Source organism: Camelus ferus, chromosome 5 (genome assembly GCF_009834535.1).
Source record: "Camelus ferus isolate YT-003-E chromosome 5, BCGSAC_Cfer_1.0, whole genome shotgun sequence".
Lineage (NCBI taxonomy): Eukaryota > Metazoa > Chordata > Mammalia > Artiodactyla > Camelidae > Camelus > Camelus ferus.
Window position 1 is genome coordinate 71,262,344 of NC_045700.1, and position 20,420 is coordinate 71,282,763.

General features: G+C 40.0%; 1 protein-coding gene across 9 annotated transcripts in view; it reads right to left on the reverse strand.

The window, feature by feature from the left end:
- The window catches only part of SPATS2L (spermatogenesis associated serine rich 2 like), a 157,173-nt gene that overhangs the window by 53,250 nt on the left and 83,503 nt on the right, over window positions 1–20,420 (reverse strand). For all 9 annotated transcript variants that reach the window (XM_032480099.1, XM_032480098.1, XM_032480103.1 and 6 more), the window contains 3 exons: window positions 6,323–6,431; window positions 2,918–2,967; window positions 313–559 (listed from right to left, as the gene is read on the reverse strand). In XM_032480099.1, coding sequence (XP_032335990.1) covers window positions 313–559; window positions 2,918–2,967; window positions 6,323–6,431 — 406 coding nt within the window. The remainder of the gene's footprint in view (window positions 1–312; window positions 560–2,917; window positions 2,968–6,322; window positions 6,432–20,420) is intronic.

Genomic DNA, 20,420 nt, shown 5'->3' on the forward strand with positions numbered 1-20,420 from the left:
AAAATGTCTTTAAACTGGAATTTCCATTTTCTCAATGATCCAAATACAGACTAGAACTATAATTTTTATATTTAAAAAAATCCTCTGACTTAGTGCAAGACTAGACTGCACATTTCTTCTTTGGCCCTGTTATTTTTCTTGTCTGCCCACACCATCCTACATCCTCCCGGAAGACCGTTTCAATCTGTGGACATGAGAAGACCAACCTTTCCCTTCCAACAACATCAGCAGTAGCAGTGACTATCCCACTGGGTCCCTTGGCATCCTTTTCTTCTATGTCTTCCTAAGCAGCTTTACTTAAGGATGACTGACCTGTGACCCCACGGAGTGCCTTTGGAGGTTCCTCGAGTATGGAGATCTTCTTCTCACGCGGGACAAGGACTGGTTTCTCACTGGCGGAATCAGTGGACGAGCTGTCCTTCTCACAGCCATTTACGTGACCATTTTGAATCTGTGGCGGCGGCGGCTGCACCAGCCCTGATTCTGGCCTCTCGGCCTTGTCTTTAGCGTCTTTGTTGCCTTGATGCTGCTTGGACTTGCTTCTTTTTCTTTTATTGTTCTAGAATGAGAAACAAATGAGAATATTATTTAGCTGTCACCCTTGAAATATAAGGTGAACCCAAGAGAGCAAAATAAGATACGTTATCTTTTTCTTTTTTTGGCTTTCTGGCTCTTCTGATGGGATGGGTGAAAAACACCTACATCTTTATCTTTATTAACCCCCAAATTAATAGAAATATCTTCTTTCTTAAAATGAGTTATATAAAGTTTCACTTCATAAACATAATCAACAAAAAGTTTCCTTTAAAAGGAAAAAACAGTGGGGAATGGCTTAAATAGCTGGCACATTATTGAGCAAATTATTTAAATGGTAATATAGTAAAGTCTTGTGATAATTGCCTTGAAAGACCTTGAGTTCAGCTATTGTGCTATTGGAGAAGAGCTCTGGTTCTTGAAGAGATGATGGGGGTGAGGGAGGCAGGGAGGACAGTGAGGTTCTGATCCTTTGGGTAGGGGGGAGGTTGAGGGGCAGGCTGGTACAAAAAAGGCGGGCAAGTCCTTGTGAAATGAAGAAGTAGAGTCAGAGCCTCAAAGTCCAGGTTGGGTCTATGAAAAGGCACTAAGCAACCAGAGCATTCCTGGGTTGCTGCCACTGTCCCATAATCACCCCTATGGATATTTAAGCTGGAGTGGACCACTGCTACAAAGTAACGTCAAACTGGGCCACCTGGATTTGGATCGTGCAGCTGGACCCCGGGGCTGCTCGGGTGCTAGCTTTTTTTGCTTCAAAATAATGCAAGTCTGCATTTCAGACAACGGAAATTTTTTAGACCTTGGTACAGTCCTCAGCCAATCAGAACAGACGCTGGACCCGTCCGGACAGACCCTGTCCCATCTGCTACATGGGAGAGCAGCAGCTGAACCTCAGCCTGGCTTTGGTCTTCCACACATTTGGAAAAGAAATAAAAAGAAACGGTTCTGACCTAAGTCTCCTCCCCACTCCCCTTCTTTTCCTTTGAAACCACAGTCATGCCCCCGAGTAAGGGCTCCTCCAGGTGAGAGAGCTGCACTCACGGGGTGAAGGGAAGGCCCAGGGACACCTATTCCCACACAAACCCCGCCTCTCCTGGGCTCAGGAGACCATTTTCCCACTGAACCTCTAAAAGGAAGGCTTAGTAATAAGTTGAGTCTGCAGCTGCTGTCTGCTTTTTTTTTCACATGAGAGAAATTTAATACCGAAACCCCACATCTGAAATTTTTCCATGTAAGTATAAATACTGCCTTTCAATCACTTGCAAATCGTCTTCATCTCACACAGAAGCCTGGGAAGCTATGATTAAAGACAAGCAGAGATTGTCAAAGATGGTACATATAAAGTTTAAAAAAAAATCTAATTTTTCCTATTCTACATGAAGCTAGGAGGGGAAAAAGGAGGAAAAGATGATTCCAGTAATTTCAGTAATCTCAGGATTTTATGAAAGCAATACTGCTGTTTTTGTGTTTGTTTCAAACCTGTTTGGAAGGCCTGTGATCTTCCCTCAGGGGGAAGGGCAGACTGGGTATTATATCCTGGGTCTCCCCAAATACAGGCTTTGCTGGGTATAGTGGGGATGGGTGGGGTGGTTACTCTGAAGAGGGAAGCAGACTTTTTGTGAAAGTCAGGAAACGGGTTCCAGGTCAAGAACAAGAAGGAAGTAGCACCTTATAGGAGCTAGCGAGCGCCTGGGAAGGCTCACAGATCAGGAAGGCAGTGCTGGAGACAGAGGCTGGCATGTGTCCAGCACACCTCACGGGAGCCCAGAGGCCAGACTCTTGTGTGTCTAGACATGAAAGCAAAACAATGGGGCAGAGTAAAATCTTCCCTCTCTTCTCAAGGCGCAGTCTGCCAGTGTTCACAAGAAGGGAAACTAGGTCCCTTACTTACTATGGCTTTAAGGCATTTTTCTTTTCTTTATTAAAAATCTAGCTTATTAGAACTCAGGAAAAAAAAAAAGTATCTTGGGGGCAGCCTGGGACAGATTCTCTCAGTTGGAAAAACATGTGAAAATATATTTAGAGCTTTTCAAGTATCTTTAAAACACTCCTTAATTTTTTCCTTTGTGCTACAGGATATGTTCAGGCAAGTTAATGTCTAGAATCCTTTGAATTCTCTGGTTGGGCTGGCCTTAATACTTAAAAAGAAAAGCTCTGGGACTTCTAAAGCACACCTGGTGGTTAAAAACACTTGAACAGAAAACAAGGGCATTAGTAGTGAGGGTGGCTGGTAATTTAAGAGAGTTATGAACCTGGAAGCTTTCTGGGTGCACATATTAACATATTTGAAAGAAGCACAGAATTGGCAGCCTTGTTAAAATGATAACAACCTCAGAGGTTCTGATGGAAGATATTACTAATTTAAAATCAGTATCAATCTTACCTTCTTTTTTCCTGTCATATTCCATTCTTTCAGAACTTGAATTGCACTGCCTAGACAAAGACAAAGAATTTTCAACATGTATTCACATAATAAAACACCTCACGAAATTTATCTCTGTCTTTCCATCTTGGTAGCATTTTTTTCCCCCAGCTTTTTCATTTGTTTTGATACATCCTACCTTAATAAAAATGCCAGTTTCATTTTTTATTTCCAGATTTTCATTTAATTCACTGCATGATCTTGGTTTTATCAAAGTATTAAGCCCCACTACATGAAGCTTACTTTTTTTTTTATCATTATGTTGTCTTCGAGAAAATGAAATATATCTTGAGAATTTTCTGACAGCTTCATTGCCGTAGGTAGAACTAAAATTGGTCTGTTTGATATATGAATCAAAATACCTATAATCTTCTGGGCCAAACGTGGGATTTTGAATATTATTAACCATGTGAATCCTAACTTTTTGTTTGACCATTCCTGTTCATTTTCTGCCTCTACTCCATATGTTCACCACCTGCAGGGTGATGAGGACAGATGATCTGATGTTAAGTTTTGTTCTCATCATTGTGAGCAGAGACGGGATGCAGTCTTGGCAAGGCTCCACCTTGGAACTAAGGAAGCTCCTCAAATAACAAGTTGTCTCAGGTTCTGTCAGTGCCAGTTGCATACACAAGTGGGACCACATGGACTCAGAGAAAATGCCTAACCTGATTAAGTTAGAAAATACTTGAAAAAGAAGTGCTTAACATTCGGTCAGCTACTAAGTGTCTTCAAGGAGTCTAAGGGAGGTCTTCACTCATTCCCTCTGCCCACTGTGCTGGGGGTAATTTCAACAGTAAGTTATTGGTAATGAGTAGGTCAACTGTTCTCATTTAAATAGGTACTTCCAAAAGAGTAGCTGTTAAATGTATTCTTTTAACAATTTTCAGCACTCTCGTACAATCTCATTATACTAATAGTTCTCTACAATGAATGTGTTGGCTAAACAAAGATAAACTTCAGGCTGGTCTTTATAACAAATTCCAAATTAGTAGGGCCCCAATTATTGGGCCTTCTGTCACTGTGAGATAAGCAGAAGGCCATATTGCTTTGACTAATGTTTAGAAAGGCTAATTATTCCTATCCATTCAGAGTTTCCAATTCAGTGCCCCTCTTAGGCTTTTTGAGTTACATGTACTTGAAGTAATAAGACTATACTTAAAAGTAAGCTATAATTCAGTCTTTTTATTAACTGGGCTGGTCTTTCTCTAATTTGCCCAGAGAATTAATGTTTCACAGCATTTTCCTTTTGAAGAACTTTAGGAAGTCACTTTCCCTAGGTTTCTTGGTAAGTCACACCTGTGGCTAATAATCAATAGGGTAGTTCTTACTGATAGCTCGATTTCACTTTTCCAAATAAAATTAAAATTAAAAAAAGGTTAAGTACTGTTCTTTTTAATCAGAGGAAGGAAGTGAGTGGCTTATTGCTTTCAATTGCAACATTCAATTATTCCTCTAATTTTCATATTTTGACAGAAATTCTATTTGCAATTTGGACAATGAGCTTTTAGAAAGTAATTCTGAGGAATTAATACCTATGTTTACAGATGATTTTGAAACTGTTATTATTAAACTTTAATTATACTGAAACTGCTTGGTAAGAGTGCTTTTAGTATTGCTCCGTAAATGATTCCTAACAAATATTTCTGATTTCCAGTGATTTTTAAACAAGTTTCCTGAATGTTCCCTATCTAAAATGATAGGAGGCTTCTTAGCAATCAATGAGCTCTTTTTAATGAGCCCTCAATACCGACAAGGTGAAAATTTCAAGAAGGATGAGCATGGTGCTCCATTTAAATACGAGCGGATATGATGACAGTCCATCAGTTACTGGGCATCTGTGCATCTCATCAGGGTCACTTTGTAATAAAAACTTTCATGATGGAGAATGTGGGGGCCTCAATCCAAGTAAGGGTGGGGAGGCCTGAGGATAATAACCTTTTTCCTTTCCTAAAGCTTTTTTCCATGTGAGTGATGTTGGCAAGTGAAACCTGAAAAGAGAGTTCATCTGAGCCAGGTATTTGTTTTTCCCAGTTTCTTCTTGAGACAAATTGCACCAAATGCTGCAAAGTCGGATTAATATCGTATTCTCCGTATTTGTTTCTTATGAGTAAGGACTCTCTACCTGCTAGTACAGGAAGCAGGAAAAACAGTCAGAAAAGTTGTGCACCATGGGTCTGCTTGCGGGCCTATTTTGAATGATAATCATTTTTCTAATTCAATTAGGACCCTAAATGTTGACTGCAGATATCAGAATGCAAGCATGTTGCCTGGTTCCAAGACGTTGCCTGGTTCCAAGACCCTGCCTGAGAGGCAATTATACTATACATAGAAATTTAGGAAGATTATCTTACTCCTAGGAAAGTAAGTAAATCAAACTGTCCTTAACAAATAAAATGTAACTAGGATAAAACCGAGAAATGTGCTGACAGGTCTTTCCTGACCTTTGGTGAGATTCTGTTGAGCTAGTCCATATTTACAAAACAGACACTAATGCTAGGGCAGAAGACATATGATAACTAAGGACAGGTATGAGATCTTTGTTCATAAATGGAACTTGTTTAATTTGATTAGGAGAGAAGAATTTCCCATAATTAACAGGAAATCTAAAGCAGTAGGTTACATACACATTTATACATTAAATATATCCCTGAGATTTCAGATTCTGTAACATCATTGGCAAGGGTCTTTTAAAAAAAACAACTTTTTTTTAGACAGCAAAAAGCCTCTAGAAATAGATAAGATGAACTGATAGTCTGATTAATTAGGTAATCTCAAAATCATAAACTAAGGATATTAGAGACTAACCCAGTCCTCTCAGACTACATAAGCATCAAGGATTCCAGTCATAAGGCCAAGCAGAACTATGTTGGTTGAAGAGTTGAGAAGGTCAGATCAGGAATGAAGTTCATTATCCTCCATTAACAAGGACACCATCGGGGGGAGGTATAGCTTAGTGGTACAACGCTTACTTAGCATGCACGAGGTCCTGAGTTCAATCCCCAGTACCTCCATTAAGTAAATATATAAATAAAACTAATTACCCCCCCAAAACAAAACAAAACAAGGACACCATCAAATAAAAGACATGTTGAATAACAAGTTGTACTGACTGGTAGACAATGGAATTAGTAGCATTACAATAGGTATCCTTTAGAAATGACAGTCTATTTTTTTTTTCCCAATGAGGAAAAAAGAAGTTCCAAATTCTTTTTTTTCATATGTAGATGTTTAAAGCCTTGCATATTTTTATGAAAATTAAAGTATTAGTAAATAATTGGTACTCAGTGCATTCAAGGGGAAAATACAGAATATATGGACTATTTAGTTCTAGTATCTTTAGGCTCAGGGGACTTGTGTACTTACCATCCACGAACGCCTGCACTGCTTTATCGACATTAAAATCAAACTGCTGTAGCACCAGGACTATTTCGTTATTGCTTTTGTTGGGAACAACTGATCGAACTGCATAGATCTGTAAAGGAAAGTAAAGGAAAAGAAAGCTAAACATTTTGAGTATTGTTCATCCATGAATCTCTCACTGGGTAAAATAATAACTGTTAGAAAGGCCTTGAAAAGCCAACGAATCTATCTTCTTGCCATCAAGCACATTCAAAGGCATTTCAGACCAGTAAAAATTCATCCTGGTAATCACCTTGACACTCTCTTTATTTGAGTACACATTTCTACAAAGAGTTCCTTGTTAGGACTGGAGTAGCAAGTGTGAAAAGCCAGCTCTGGTTTTGCAATCTACTCCCCACCCTCTCCCTCACCCTCCAGACTCCAGATGCATACAAGATGTGTTTTCAGTGAGGACACAGATAGTTTTCTGTCTCCGGCTCTCTTCTCCATTGGCTCAGAGGGTATCTTTGGAAAAATTACAGAAATAGCCTCATGTCTCAGCTTCTCTTATCTGTGCAGTGGAAACGGTCATACTGAGCTTTACAGAAGTGTGTTGTGAAACTCCATTAATGTTTACAGAGGTATAAAGGTGTGGGGCATTGCAGTTTTGAAATAGCAATTTTAGCCATAATACAGAAAAATGTTCCCAAACACACTTCTGAAATCAAACATTTAAAACAGTAAAAGTAAATACATACATGAGAGCTAAGGATTTCAACGGGTTAAGCTGGCATTCAATTTTTAATGACCTATGTGTATTTCTTAATCAAATTTTGCACGTATTCTTTCTTTTTGCCTAATAGAACTAATTGACCTTTATCTCACAGAACTCGCAATTACTACAGGATGCTCTATCCACTTGAGTAAAACCTGGCTTACCTGGCTTTCTATCAAGGGGATTACTGCAGCCACTACTGACAAATATGAGAGAACTGCATGGTGCCAAGGTGAGGAGCATCCATAATGATGATCACAAAAGCACCGCACAGCCTTTACATGTTTCCACCAATGGTTCAGTTATGGCCAGCTGAGTTTTAGAGTTACATGTAGTTTGTTGTAATCAGATTCATGGACTATGGATTCTATGTGTATGATGATGTATAATGTGATTGTATTGCCCCAAACACTCAATTAAGCAGTATGGCCTACTTCCTAATTATGTTAGAAAATAGGCAGCCTCTTCCATACAGATCTCTATATAAGAATATTTAGATCATAATGAGAAAACAGCACAAGATATGGGTATATAACTTGTAGAGGTTCTGACATTATAGAAAGCTAGTGTGAAGGTTGACATTCATAAATGCTAGACATGTGGGTCTTATCAAGGACTCGAAAACTACACACATATATATATATAGTTGTATATATGTGACTCAAGGCCTTTGATTTTTTTTTTCAATTTTCACATTGTATGGTCCTTAGTTTTTCTAGCCTTTATATTAAAAAATATTATTAAATCCAAGTTCTTTCTCATTTTTTCTCTTGTCCTCTTTAAAACAGTAAATAGTTTTTGAATGCTTATTGTGTGACAGGGCACCAAATTTCAACATCCTTTTATGTTGTCTTCTCTCACTCTATATATATATGCACATATATGCAAATGATGATCAAATATCTAGCATCTATCCTTGTCCTATACAAATTTTATACGTATATAAATATATATTATATATCATTATATTTAATTTTATATATATCTATCATTGTGTAAGTTAAGGCGTACAGCATGTTGATTTGATGCATTTATATACTGCAAAATGGTTCCCACCATAGCATTAGCTAATACTTCCGTCTCATTAGATAATTACCATTTCCTTTTCTGTGGTAAGAATGTTTCAGATCCACTCTCAAGTATACCATACAGTATATACAGCTACAATTACCATGCTGTATATCAGGTCCCCAGAAATTGTTAATCTTGTAACTGGAAGTTTATACCCTCTGACCAAAATCTCCTCATTTATCTCTTTTTTAAAAAGAAGCCAAGATGGGGAGAAAACATGAACAGAAACACCTGCATCCAGTCCAGGAAAGTCATTAACAGGACACGTCCAACAATAAATACAGATGGCCTAGTAGGTGCTGCTGCGATGGGGTCATGTGTAAATATTACACGTCATCCTCCTAATGTAGTTCTTTTAAATAAAATTCTAGCATTTCAAGCCACTAGGAGTGGTTAGTACTACATTAAGTTTCTTAATAATTACCATCATTATTATCACATCAGCCATGCTCTTCTAAATAATACAAGGCTTATTTATTAATTACATTAACTACATTATAATTCCATTAGACCATATGATCCAGCAATTCTACTCCTGGGTACATATCTGGAAAAAATGAAAACACGAATTCAAAAAGATACATGCACTCCGATGTTCACAGCAGCACTACTTATAAGAGCCAAGATACGGAAGCAATCAAAGTGTTGGTTAAAGGACGTGTGTGATATATATATATATACACACACACATATACACAATGGAATATTATTTAGCCTCAAAAAGGAATGAAATTCTGCCCTTTGCAGCAATGTGGATGGACCTAGAGAATATTATGCTTAGTGAAATAAGTCAGGCACAAAAAGACATATACTGTGTAATATCACTTATATGCAGAATTAAAAAATAAAACAAACAAATATATATAGCAAATCAGAAAGAGACTCGCAGATAATAGAAAACAAAATAGTGGCTGCCAGTGGAGATAGGGAAGTAGGGAGGGGCAATATTGGGGCATGCAATTAAGAGATACAAACTACTGTGCATAAACTAGATAAACAACAAGGATATATTGTATAGCTCAGGGAATTAGAGTCATTATCTTTTAATAACTTTTAATAGTGTATAGTCTGTAAAAATACTGAATCACTCTGCTGTACACCTGAAACTAATATAATATTGTAAATCAACTGTACTTCAATTTAAAAAAAACTCAGTTTTCAATCTACCTACACAGCTGTAACCCAGAAGTATGGAATAAATAAAATAACTGTTCTCCCTGCTTCCAGTCTCTCCTCTGCAAAACATAATTTATTTTATTAAGTTAAGGCAAAGCTTAATATAAACCACAGCTTACAGCGGTACTTCTTCTTCAGACATTTACGCTACTCTTGCCTGTCCTACTTTATAACGAAAAAAAAACCCAAAACAACAATCATGGTAGGATATAGAAAACATCTATCCTTGTCACTTCATATAGCTTATCTCTGAACATATCCTTTTTAACATATATTGACATATAATTGTCAATAACTGAGTTCTGATATCAAATATAACTATGAATATTGCATATAATTCCCGAATAAAGACACTTAACTAAGACAAGAATGTCAAGTTTTAAAGAAATGAGAAAAGAAAAAAGAAAAAAATAACTTCTGCCTGTTCTTAAGTATTCCATAGTAATGTTGAATTCTAGTGAATTTCTTAGCCAACATGTTTCTGCAGTACTTGGCTAATGTGGAGGGTAGTATTGTTTCTCAACCACCTTATTTATAAATTCACTATATATTTTTTCCTATGAAAATATCTTGGAGAAAGATAGAGAGATCTGGGCACTCATATGTGCGCATAAAAATACAGGAACCTCACAGTGTCACTATTCATGAAGCAGTGGAGTCATGAGAGGTCCAAGCACTTAAATCTAAAAAAGATCTCCTTATGAAGGAGCTTTAAATACAAGGAGTGGATGACAAAAGCATGTTACAGGGACGTTGTGCTGAAAGGCTAACTTTACATTTGGAGATGAAGCTCCTGGAGCAATGGATCAATCAATGCACGACTAATGGTAGTTTGCATACGAGGAACTCATAAAATTCGCACCTGCAGTGGTTGTGTTGCAGGGGCTGTTTTTGGCGCCGCTTCAGACACACAGCCTTTACTTCAGGGCCACAGTCCAAGCGGGTGAGCCTGCTGCTGCCGCTTCACTCCAAAGCCCACTGTTTGAAGCTGCCCTTGATTGCATCCCTCAAGGGTTCTCACGCCATAAACAGAGTGTTCCGGGCACAGGGGTAGGGGGTGTGGAAGGGGCATCACTCAGCAGCACAGGATATGGGGTGACCATTGGGACCGCTAGTTAGCGGTTCATTTAGCAACTGCTTTACCTTTCCCAAATCACATTCTCCTGTTTTGCTTTCACTAATTTAAATCTAGTTTGGCAAATTCAATTTGCTATTGAGAAATCTGCCTTTTGCACCTCAAAAGTTGTTTTGATTTTAAAAGCTTTTGCACAGCAAAGGAAACCATCGATAAAATGAAAAGACAACCTACTGAACAGGAGAAAATATTTGCAAATGATATGACCAATAAGGGGTTAATATCTAACATGTATAAACAGCTCATATGATGCAACATCAAAAAAACAAACAACTCTATTAAAATGGGCAGAAGATCTGAATAGACATTTTTCTAAAGAGGAAATGCAGATGGCCAACAGGCACATGAATAGAAGCTCACATGAACCCCTAATGTTCATAGCAGCACTATTTACAATAGCCAAGATGTAGAAGCAACCTAAGAGTCCATCAACAGATGAATGGATAAAGAAAATGTGGTATATATATATATATATATATATATATATATATATATATACAATGGAATACTACTCAGTCATAAAAATGAATGAGATTTTTGCCATTTGGAGCAACATAAGTGGACTTGGAGGATACTATGCTAAGTGAAATAAGTCAGGCAGAAAAAGGCAAATACTGTATACACTTATATGTGGAATTTGCAAAAAAACCCCCAACAAACTAGTGAATATAACAAAAAAAGAAGACTTGCAGATACAGAGAACAAACTAGTGGTTACCAGTGGGGAGAGGGAAGGGGTAACATAAGAGGTAGAGAAATAAGAGGTACAAACTATTAGGTGTAACATAAACTACAAGGATATATTATACAACGTGAGGAATACAGCCAAAATTTTATAACTCTAAATAGAGTATATAACCTTTAAAAATTGTGAATCACTGTATTTTATACCTGTAACTTATATAATATTGTACATCAACTATACCTCAATAAAAAAAATGGACATTAAAAAAGTTGTTTTGATTTAACTTCAGCATTCTAATCTCCTTTTCCCTCCTCTCTCTGGGGCTTTCTATCTTGTTTGACAGGTTTTGCCCCATTCTGCCTCAGGCCCGCCCTGCTGGCATTTTGCCTACACCAAGCAGCAAGGCAGTGTGGCTGTCACAGATGCTGTTTGATTTCAGCTTCCCGCATGAACCTAACCAGAACCTGACTTGTCTGGTTTAGGAGCTGTTAGCAGATTTACTCATTCACACTGGGCACCCTTCGAGCCTGTCTGTGATGATTCCTTAGAAATTCTTCTTGCTTACTGATGAGTTACTTAGACTATGTCTCAGTTTCAAAAAAAAAAAGGTTCTGACTGAAGTTTTCTATCCACTTACACAGCCGTGTGATCAGTAAAGACCCTGTATTATCAAATAAACAGAAAATAACGGCTCCCTCTGCTTCTGGTCTCTCCCCAGCAAATTCATTCTGAGGCTGCTACCAGACTGCTCTTCTTCAAGTATAATCTTGATTATTTTCCCACCTTCCTTAAGAGTAAAATGGCATCTATATAATGTGGCATTCAAGCCATTAACAATTGCTTTTCCAAATGTCCCTCTTGCTCTGCCCTTTACAGATAGTGCAAGCCGAGTGTTGGTCCGCTACCCCACCTCTGTGTGAGCTTTGCCTTTGACCTGAGATGTGTCCACCTGTCCAAATCTTATATTCTTGCTGAAATGCCACGTGTTCCATGAAGTCCGTCTTGACCATCCCTGTATAAGGCATCTCAGTCCCTGTTTAATTACCATAGCCCTTATCAGCAGGTGTCTCAAACCCTAGCACCTTCTACTTCACAGCCGAAGTGTTTGTGTAAGGTGTGTCTTCTAGACAGTAAGCAACCTGAGGGCAGAATCCTCCTCTCAGTCATTTTTGCACCACCACCATGCTCACCCGTGAGTGACTAATAATGTGCCTGTAGTAGGTATTCAACAACTATTTGTTGAATGAGAGAACGACAATTTGTAGCTAGATCAGGCTGCAGCTTTGAGTCAAAGGAATATTCTGCCAGTGTTCGGACGATCCCATCACTCGGCATTTACCACCCACAATAACAAACAAGTGAGTCTCTGCTGACTGTGATGTGATCTAGACATGCCGTGGTCAGGGAGGACAGACATGTTCTTTAAATTTCAATAACAGAGACGGGAAGACTACTGATGAGACTTGATCATTTTTTCTTTCTAATAAGATACTCACAGTATTTTGTGGAGTTAAAAAAACAGGAAATAGCATAGTATCTGACCATCCTTCCAAAGCTCAGCCCAGCAGACAGGTATTGGTGGAGCCTCCACTAGGTGACAGGTACCGAAGACACAAAGGGGAGCCAGCTATGGTTCCTGCCCTAAGATGGACAGTGCAGTGGTGGAGCTAGAACCGCTGGTACCTGAAAGTGTGTAAAACGCGGTGCTGTCTTTATGAACAAGGTACTGCGGTACCACAGAAGAGGGAGCAGTTACGTCTGCCCAAGGAGGGAGACTGCTTTATAGGGGAAGCAGTCAAATGTTGTGGAAGAAGCTCTGGCATTCACCAGACCTATTTTCTAATCTTGGTTCTGCTACAGGCTAGCTCTATGACTTTGGATGAACTGCCTAAATTGTTTCAACTTGGTTCTGTGGCTGTGAAATGAGGATATTACCTGCTAGAGTCTCAGGAAAAATGAAAAGAGATGATGCATGTAAAGTGTCTGAAATAGAATTGGGCATATATTAGCTGCTCAATAAATTTTAAAAAGGAAAGGGTGGGAGCAGGTATGCTGGGTCATGGAGGAGAAGGATCTCTCTAGGTGTAAAGGTTGGTATGTCTTTAAAATGGAAAGAATATGTGTCTAGAGTGAGTGCTGGATGAGATATCTGGGGGAGATTGCCCTGTATATTTCCCTTCTTAAGAGCCTTCCTCTGGATATATGCCCAGGACTGGGATTGCTGGGTCATATGGTAACTATATTTTTAGTTTTTTAAGGAATCTCCATGCTGTTTTCCATAGTGGTTGCACCAAATTACATTCCCACCAGCAGTATAGGAGGGTTCCCTTTTCTTCACACCCTCTCCAGCATTTATTGTTTGTGGACTTTTTAATGATGGTCATTCTGACTGGTGTGAGGTGATACCACATTGTAGTTTTGATTTGCTCCAATTTGAAAAGATACATACACCCCAATGTTCAAAGCAGCACTATTTACAATAGGCAAGACATGAAACCAACTTAAATGTCTATCAACAGATGACTGGATAAAGAAGTGGTGGTACATGTGTGTAAATAAATAAATAAATAAATAAATAAATAAATAAATAAATAAATAAATAAATGATGGACTACTACTCAGCCTTAAAAAGGGATGAAATAATGCCATTTCAGCCACATGGATGGACCTGGAAATTGTCATACTAAGTGAAGTAAGTCAGACAGAGAAAGACAAGTATATATCACTTTAATGTGGAATCTAAAAAATGACACAAATGAACTTATTTACAAAATAGAAACAATCACAGACTTACAAAACAAACTTATGGTTACCAGAGGGAAAAGGGACTGGGGAGGGATCAATTAGGAGTTTGGGACCAGCAGATACAAACTACTAGATACAGAATAAATAAACAACACAAGGTCCTACTATATAGCACAGGGAACTATATGCAATAGCTTGTAATAATCTATACTGAAAAAGAATATAAAAAAGGATATATATGTATAACTGAACACAATGCTGTACACCAGAAAATAACATAACACTGTAAATCAACTATATTTCAATTTAAAAACAAAAACAAAAAAACAAAGACCAAAAAACCTTCCTCCACAGCCTTGCTGAGCAGTCAGTGGACCCAAGGCTCTCCTCAATCTCTTCCTCTCCTGCAAGCTGAGTGGTACCATAGGGAAGCCCATCATAGAGAGGCTAACAACACGCACTCCCTGCTCCCCCGGGCCCAGATCCCCAACCCCCCAACTCCATTTCATTCTTTCATTTATTTACTAAATCCCTACTATGGTCAGGCACTGCACTAGTGGCTGAATAGAGCAGTAATAAAACAGATATGGTCACTACCAAACCTAGAGTGGAAAACAGATGTAAAACAAGTAAATTAAAAATATACAGAATTGCAGCTCATGCTAAGTGAATGATATGAAGGAAGCGATCAGAGTGTGGTGCCAATGATCGCAGCAGTCAGGAAGTGGCCTGTCTGAAAAGACAAACAGGGCCAATTAGATTCTCTGCCTTGGAGTCTGGACTATTTCACACCAAGGGAGAGAAGCCAGAATGGAGATGAAGAGGGGCTGTTTTCGAGCTTTTCTGAAGCCCCATGAGTCCCTACCACATCTCTATAGTAACCTCTTTTTCACTTGCACTTGTTGGAGAGGTTTCATTTTCTAGAACAAGTAGCGAGTGCCTAGAAGCAACATTAGTAAAGAAGGCTGAAAATAAAAATAATAAAGCCAAAGAACTAATCCAATTGGCAAAGGGGAGAAATGGGAGATTTTAAAGATAAATCCTGTTTAGAATGTACAAGATGGATCGGAGAAGAGAGGCCCATGAGCCTCGTTCACATACCCTGTCCAGTACTCAACGTTACCTTAACTATTTACTTATGAGACTATTCGCCCCACTGGCATGTGAGCTTGTAAATGGCAGAGATTGTAGCTCTCTATCCGCAGGGCCTAGAACAATGGGCAGCATTCAGTAGATGATTCATAGATGTTCAAATAGATGAATGAACAACTGAATGAACAAAAGGAAGAAGGGAGTCTAGTAAGATGGTCATTGCAACATTTCAGGCTTATTTATCCAGCTTTTTTCTTCAGCGCATCTCTGTAATTCAGAGTAACATATTACACACTGGTAAAAAGTATTCAAGCCCAAAATGCATGAAGTGCCTCCTAGGTCCCGGGTACTGCTGGTCCTAGCCTTGAGGATCTTGTAATCTTAGAGGTGAGCTTGGTCTCATTCCCTACAAGGAGGACAGCAATCAAACAGGCTGCAACCTCCTTTTTCGCACAGGTGAGAACCAGAGTTATTTATGTGTTGCCCATTCCTGCAACTTTGAAAGGAATTTTATAATCAGCTTTGGTCACATTTCTCAAATGCTGGGCCGTTCAGAGATGCCTTAAAAACAGCTTATCTGTGTAGGTTTTGCTTCACTTACTGGGCCACAAATATTATCTACACCCTAATGAAGGCAGCTCTCCTATGAATCTTCCTGGAGAAGAAAATACTCTTTGCAGACCAGTACCTTTGCATCATGGATAATTCTATAATTTAATTGCCTTTTTGAACATCTACTTTCTGCCAATAAAATATATGCATGAAGTGTTGTTATGTTCTACTTGGCTGACTTTTGGGGAATTAACACCAGGGGTATAAATCAAAATTAATTTTTTTTTTTTGGCAGGAAACCAGGATTAGAAGGAATAATGAAGATTTGAAGGTGGGGGAAAAATGCAGTTTTCATAGAACTGTGGGAAGTTTAAAGTAGAGAGGATCTTAGAGATAGTCTAGTTGTGTTTTCTCAAACCTGAAAGCACAGTCAGATCTGGGATCTGATTAGAATGCAGGTTCTAATTTAGAGGCTCAGGGTGCAGGCTGAGCTTCTGCATTTCTAACAAGTTCTCAGGTGATGAAGATGCTGCTTGTCCAAGGACGTGGTAGCAGAGTAACAGCCCCCAAAGCCATCCAAGCCCTAATCCCCAGGAACCACGGCAAATAAAAGTTGCAGATAAGGTTACTAATCAGACGACCTTGAGAAGGGGAGATTACCTGGACTATCTCAGTGGGCTGAATATAGTCACCAGGGTCCTTATAAGTGGAAGGAAGAAGAAGAGAGTGGCAGACTGATGCACTGTGAGAAAGACTTGAGCAGCCAGTGCTTGGTTGAAGATGAAAGGGGACCATGGGCCAAGGAATGCAGGCAGCTTTTAGAAGCTGGAAAAGGCAAGAAAACGAATTCTCCCCTAGAGCCTCCAGAAGGGAGCGTAGCCCTGCTGACACCTTGATTTTAGCCCAATGAGACCCATTCAGACTTCTGATCTCCAGAACTGTAAGGTAATAAATTTGTGGTGTTTTAAAGTCACTACAGTTGTTGGAGCAATGGGAAAATACCACAAAGGACCACACTTTGAGGAACAAAGGTCTACTCTTTTCTTCCTTCTAATATAGAGATATCCTCCCCTTTCTCACCAACTAGCCTTGTTTTAAAAGCTAACCTTTCAGAGGGCAGCTCTCCCACCTCCCCACACACGTTTTGAGGGAATTCTAACTATTCATTCAAGCCAGATTTCGTGAGGGAAAGTGAGATGAATCTGACAGTATTTACCCCCAAGGAGCTGACAAAACCATAGGAAAATAAGGCAAAGTCATAAGAAACCACTAACTCAAGGTCATTCTGACAACAAAAATTCTCTCTGAAACTCACCTGTTCTCTGTTTTTCCTTTTACTACCCTGGACAGGTTCCCTTTACCTTTAACCTGGACTTTGGAAAAAGCCTTCTAATTAGATTTGCTGGCTTGGTTTCTCCTCTCTCCATCTTAAAACCATCAACAGACAATGAATCTCCACAAAGTGGCTTGAGTGTGTTCACTGACAGAGGAAAGGCGCTGGCAGTGAGAAAGGATTTGAAGAAAGGAAAGACAGGAGCTAAATTATGAAACAGAGTCCCAGAGGAAATGAAAGGAAATGGTATCAAAATCCATGTGGAAAAGTCAGCTTGGGAAGGGACAGCAGATTCTTCTCTCCCTTTCTCAGAATTCTGAGGAAGGAAGAAATGAGAAACAAAAAGTAAAAATACAGTAAAATTTTGAGATTGTGAAGAGGAAAATTTGAGGAAACTATCTCCCCTGAGAGAGAGAGTTTTAGAGTTTTCTTTTGGGGTAAAAAGTGGGGAAAGGTTTCAAGCTGCCTTGTGGGAATGCGATAGGAAATGGCCTTGGTGAACCAAAGGGCTGAGCGGATGGAAGGCCCACTCAGGCTGGACGGCATGGATTTGTCATGGAGCATGGAGCCAACTGGCAGGACTCTCCCGAAGCAACTCCCAATAAGCCAGGAGCAGGAGCAGAGAAAAGGAAGGCTCCAAGGTTATGAACTCCATGAAACGTCGTGGTAGCTCCTAGTGCTCAGGGATACGGGGCTGAGAATTGTTACGGTTGCTGATGGAGGCATCTGTGGTCTACGAAGGGAGATGATGAACTGGGAGACTAGAGAGAGGCAAAGGGACGAGCGATCATGTCAAGAGAGCGAGAGGACAGAGGGGTCACTGATAAGAATGTGGCCAGGGAGGGGATGTTAGATATTGCCAGTCCTTGGTCCTAGTTCCACCTCCCAGTACTCTTTTGGTGTGTAAGTGTCATCTTTTCCCCAAAGACCAGACCTTCGTTGTTTTTTTCAAGGGACAAAAGTGTTCCTCAGAATTCCATCTCCTACGGAGTAAACATATACTCTTCAGGTTTTCATAAGCTTTGCTTCCCAAGCTTTCACCACCCTGGTTAGGCTCCTCTGAGTGCATCCTGTTGAAACGTGGTCCTATAATTGAAGCACGTTGTTCCAGAGGTGGCTGGATTAGAGCAGAGGACTATGGGACCCACACCTGTCTGGGTCGGGCCCCATTCCTCCATGAAAGGAATCTAAGATGACATGTGCACTTTCAGGAGCCTTATCAGCTACTGGCTCAAACAGAGCTTACTCTGCCACTAACATACCCTGGATTGTTTCTGGGACAAGTGTCCCCTGTCCTGTACTTGTGGAGTGACTAGAATGCAAGGGTAAGATACTGCATTTATCTTTAATAAATTTCAGTCTGTGAGTTCTGACCCATCACTCCAGTCAGATATTAACTTTTAGAATCTCGCTTTCTACCACCTAAAACAGGGAATGCATTAGCCATTCCTTCCAATTTTACATCATTTAAAAAAATCAGTGGCCATCTTCTATATCTTATCCAAATGGTTAATCTGAATTTTGGATGGGCCAGAGCCAAGTACATAGGCCAGGGTATCACAACAAGAACTTCCCTCAGAGTTGATACTGATCTCGAAATCCATGTTTATTTGTTCATTCAGTCAGTCAGTCACAATGTACAGACTATGGTAGAAGCTGGGCTGCAGGCAGTGACATACATCCCCTGACCTGCTGTGGAGTGTATAGTCTAGGAAGGCGATGTTTGATGAGTTTGGAAGGAAAGGTGCTTTGGGCGCCTGTAACAGGGGGACCTATCTTAAATCAGAGAATCAGGGAGGCCCCATCTCAGGATCTAAAGTATGTTTAAATTGAGGATGAAGGGTAAGTAAGACCAAACCAGGAGAGGGGAAGGGGAGAAGAGATGGAATATTCCAGGAAGAGTATACAGCATCTGCTCATGGACAGGACTGAGTGACTGGGAGCATGTTCCAAGGAATGAGGGTCCAGGATTGTTGGAGTATTAAATGTTAGAAGGAAGGGGATTTCAGATGAAGCTGGATCAAAAAGGCAGGGGGCAAAGTGGGCAAGGCCCTGAAAGCCATCTTATAATTCCAAGCCTGACTGTAAAGGTAGTCACTGGAGGCATTTACTCAGAGGAGGAGGGTGATATTTGCATATTTAAGAAGGTCACTGTGATTTCTATGTGGATGACTTGGAGGAGATTAAATGAATGTTAGTTAGGATTCTGATGCGACATCGGGGAGAGAGAGCAGACCAAGATGGAGCAGTGGAGAGAATGACTCATAGATTCCATGGAAGGAAGTGACTGATGTGTGTTTAACTAGATGCAAGGAGTGAGGAAGACGAAGGAATCTGGATGACTTCCAGGTGTCTGGCTTGAGTATTTATGTGGATTGTGGTGTCATTTCCTGAGAAAAGGAGTAGTGGTGAAGGTGAAGCGCTCTGCTTCGGGGTCTGGGAGGCATCCACATCCAGAGGCCTGGAGAGCAGTCGAATCTATGAATCTGCAGCTCCAAGGAAGAACTGAGCCAAAGAAACAGATGTGGGCACTGTCAGCCTCAAACAGTGGTTCTCAGCCCTGGCGGCAAACTGTGATCACCTGGTGAGGTTCAAATATACCTGCACCCGGATCCCACCTCAAACAATTAAATATGCACCTGGATAGTGATCATTCTTTAAAGTTTTCCTAGTGGTTCTAATGTCCATCCAGAATTAAGAATCACGCATAAGAGATAAAAGGGAAGAAGGCATAGAGAGAAAAGGGATGGTGTGTAAGGAGGAGAAAAGAAAAGAAGGGGGCTAGGACAGACCTCTCTTTAGGTATAACTGCTCACCTATCAACTAATTTACCTGAGTGTACTGTCTACTCATCCACACTTGTCCATTATTTTTGTCACATTGTAATTTTAAAAGTATCAGTTCTAGTTTAGAAGAGTTTTACTGCTTGAGAGGGTATACCAGTTACTTACTCCTGCAAAACACATCACTCTAAAACTTTGTGGTTTAAAACAAGAATCAGCTGTAAGCTTTCAATGTTGGTGTGGCAGGAATAGAAGACTTCAGTGGAGTGCATCTACCTGGGGGTCTCTCACACAGACAGAGAAGCTGGTGTAGTGGGGGAGGGAGGTTCTGGTGCAGCCAGGGTCTGGCGAGCCATCTCACTCTCTCTCCATGTATTACTCTCAGCTTTTCTCCGTGTGGTCCTTATAGGCTAGTCTGGGCTTCCTCACAGCATAGGGGCCAGGTTATTTACACAGCAGCTCAGAGTCCCAACACAAGTGTCCCAACTGGTGAGGGAGAAGCTTTGAGTCACCCCACCATGAAAGTCACATAGAGTTGCTTCCTTTCACTCTCCTGGTCAACCAGTTCCAAAAGCCTAAGCAGTTTTAAGGGGAGGAACACAGACCCCACCTCTTAATGGGGGAGACTTTGTTCTAGTCACTGGAGAACCCAATCTGCCTAAAAGGATCAAAACAACAACAACCCAGACATCTTTCCATCAATTCAGGGTCTATAATTTCTCAAGTCACTGAGCATTTGAGAGAGAGAGAGAGAAAAGACAAATTAATATAATGGT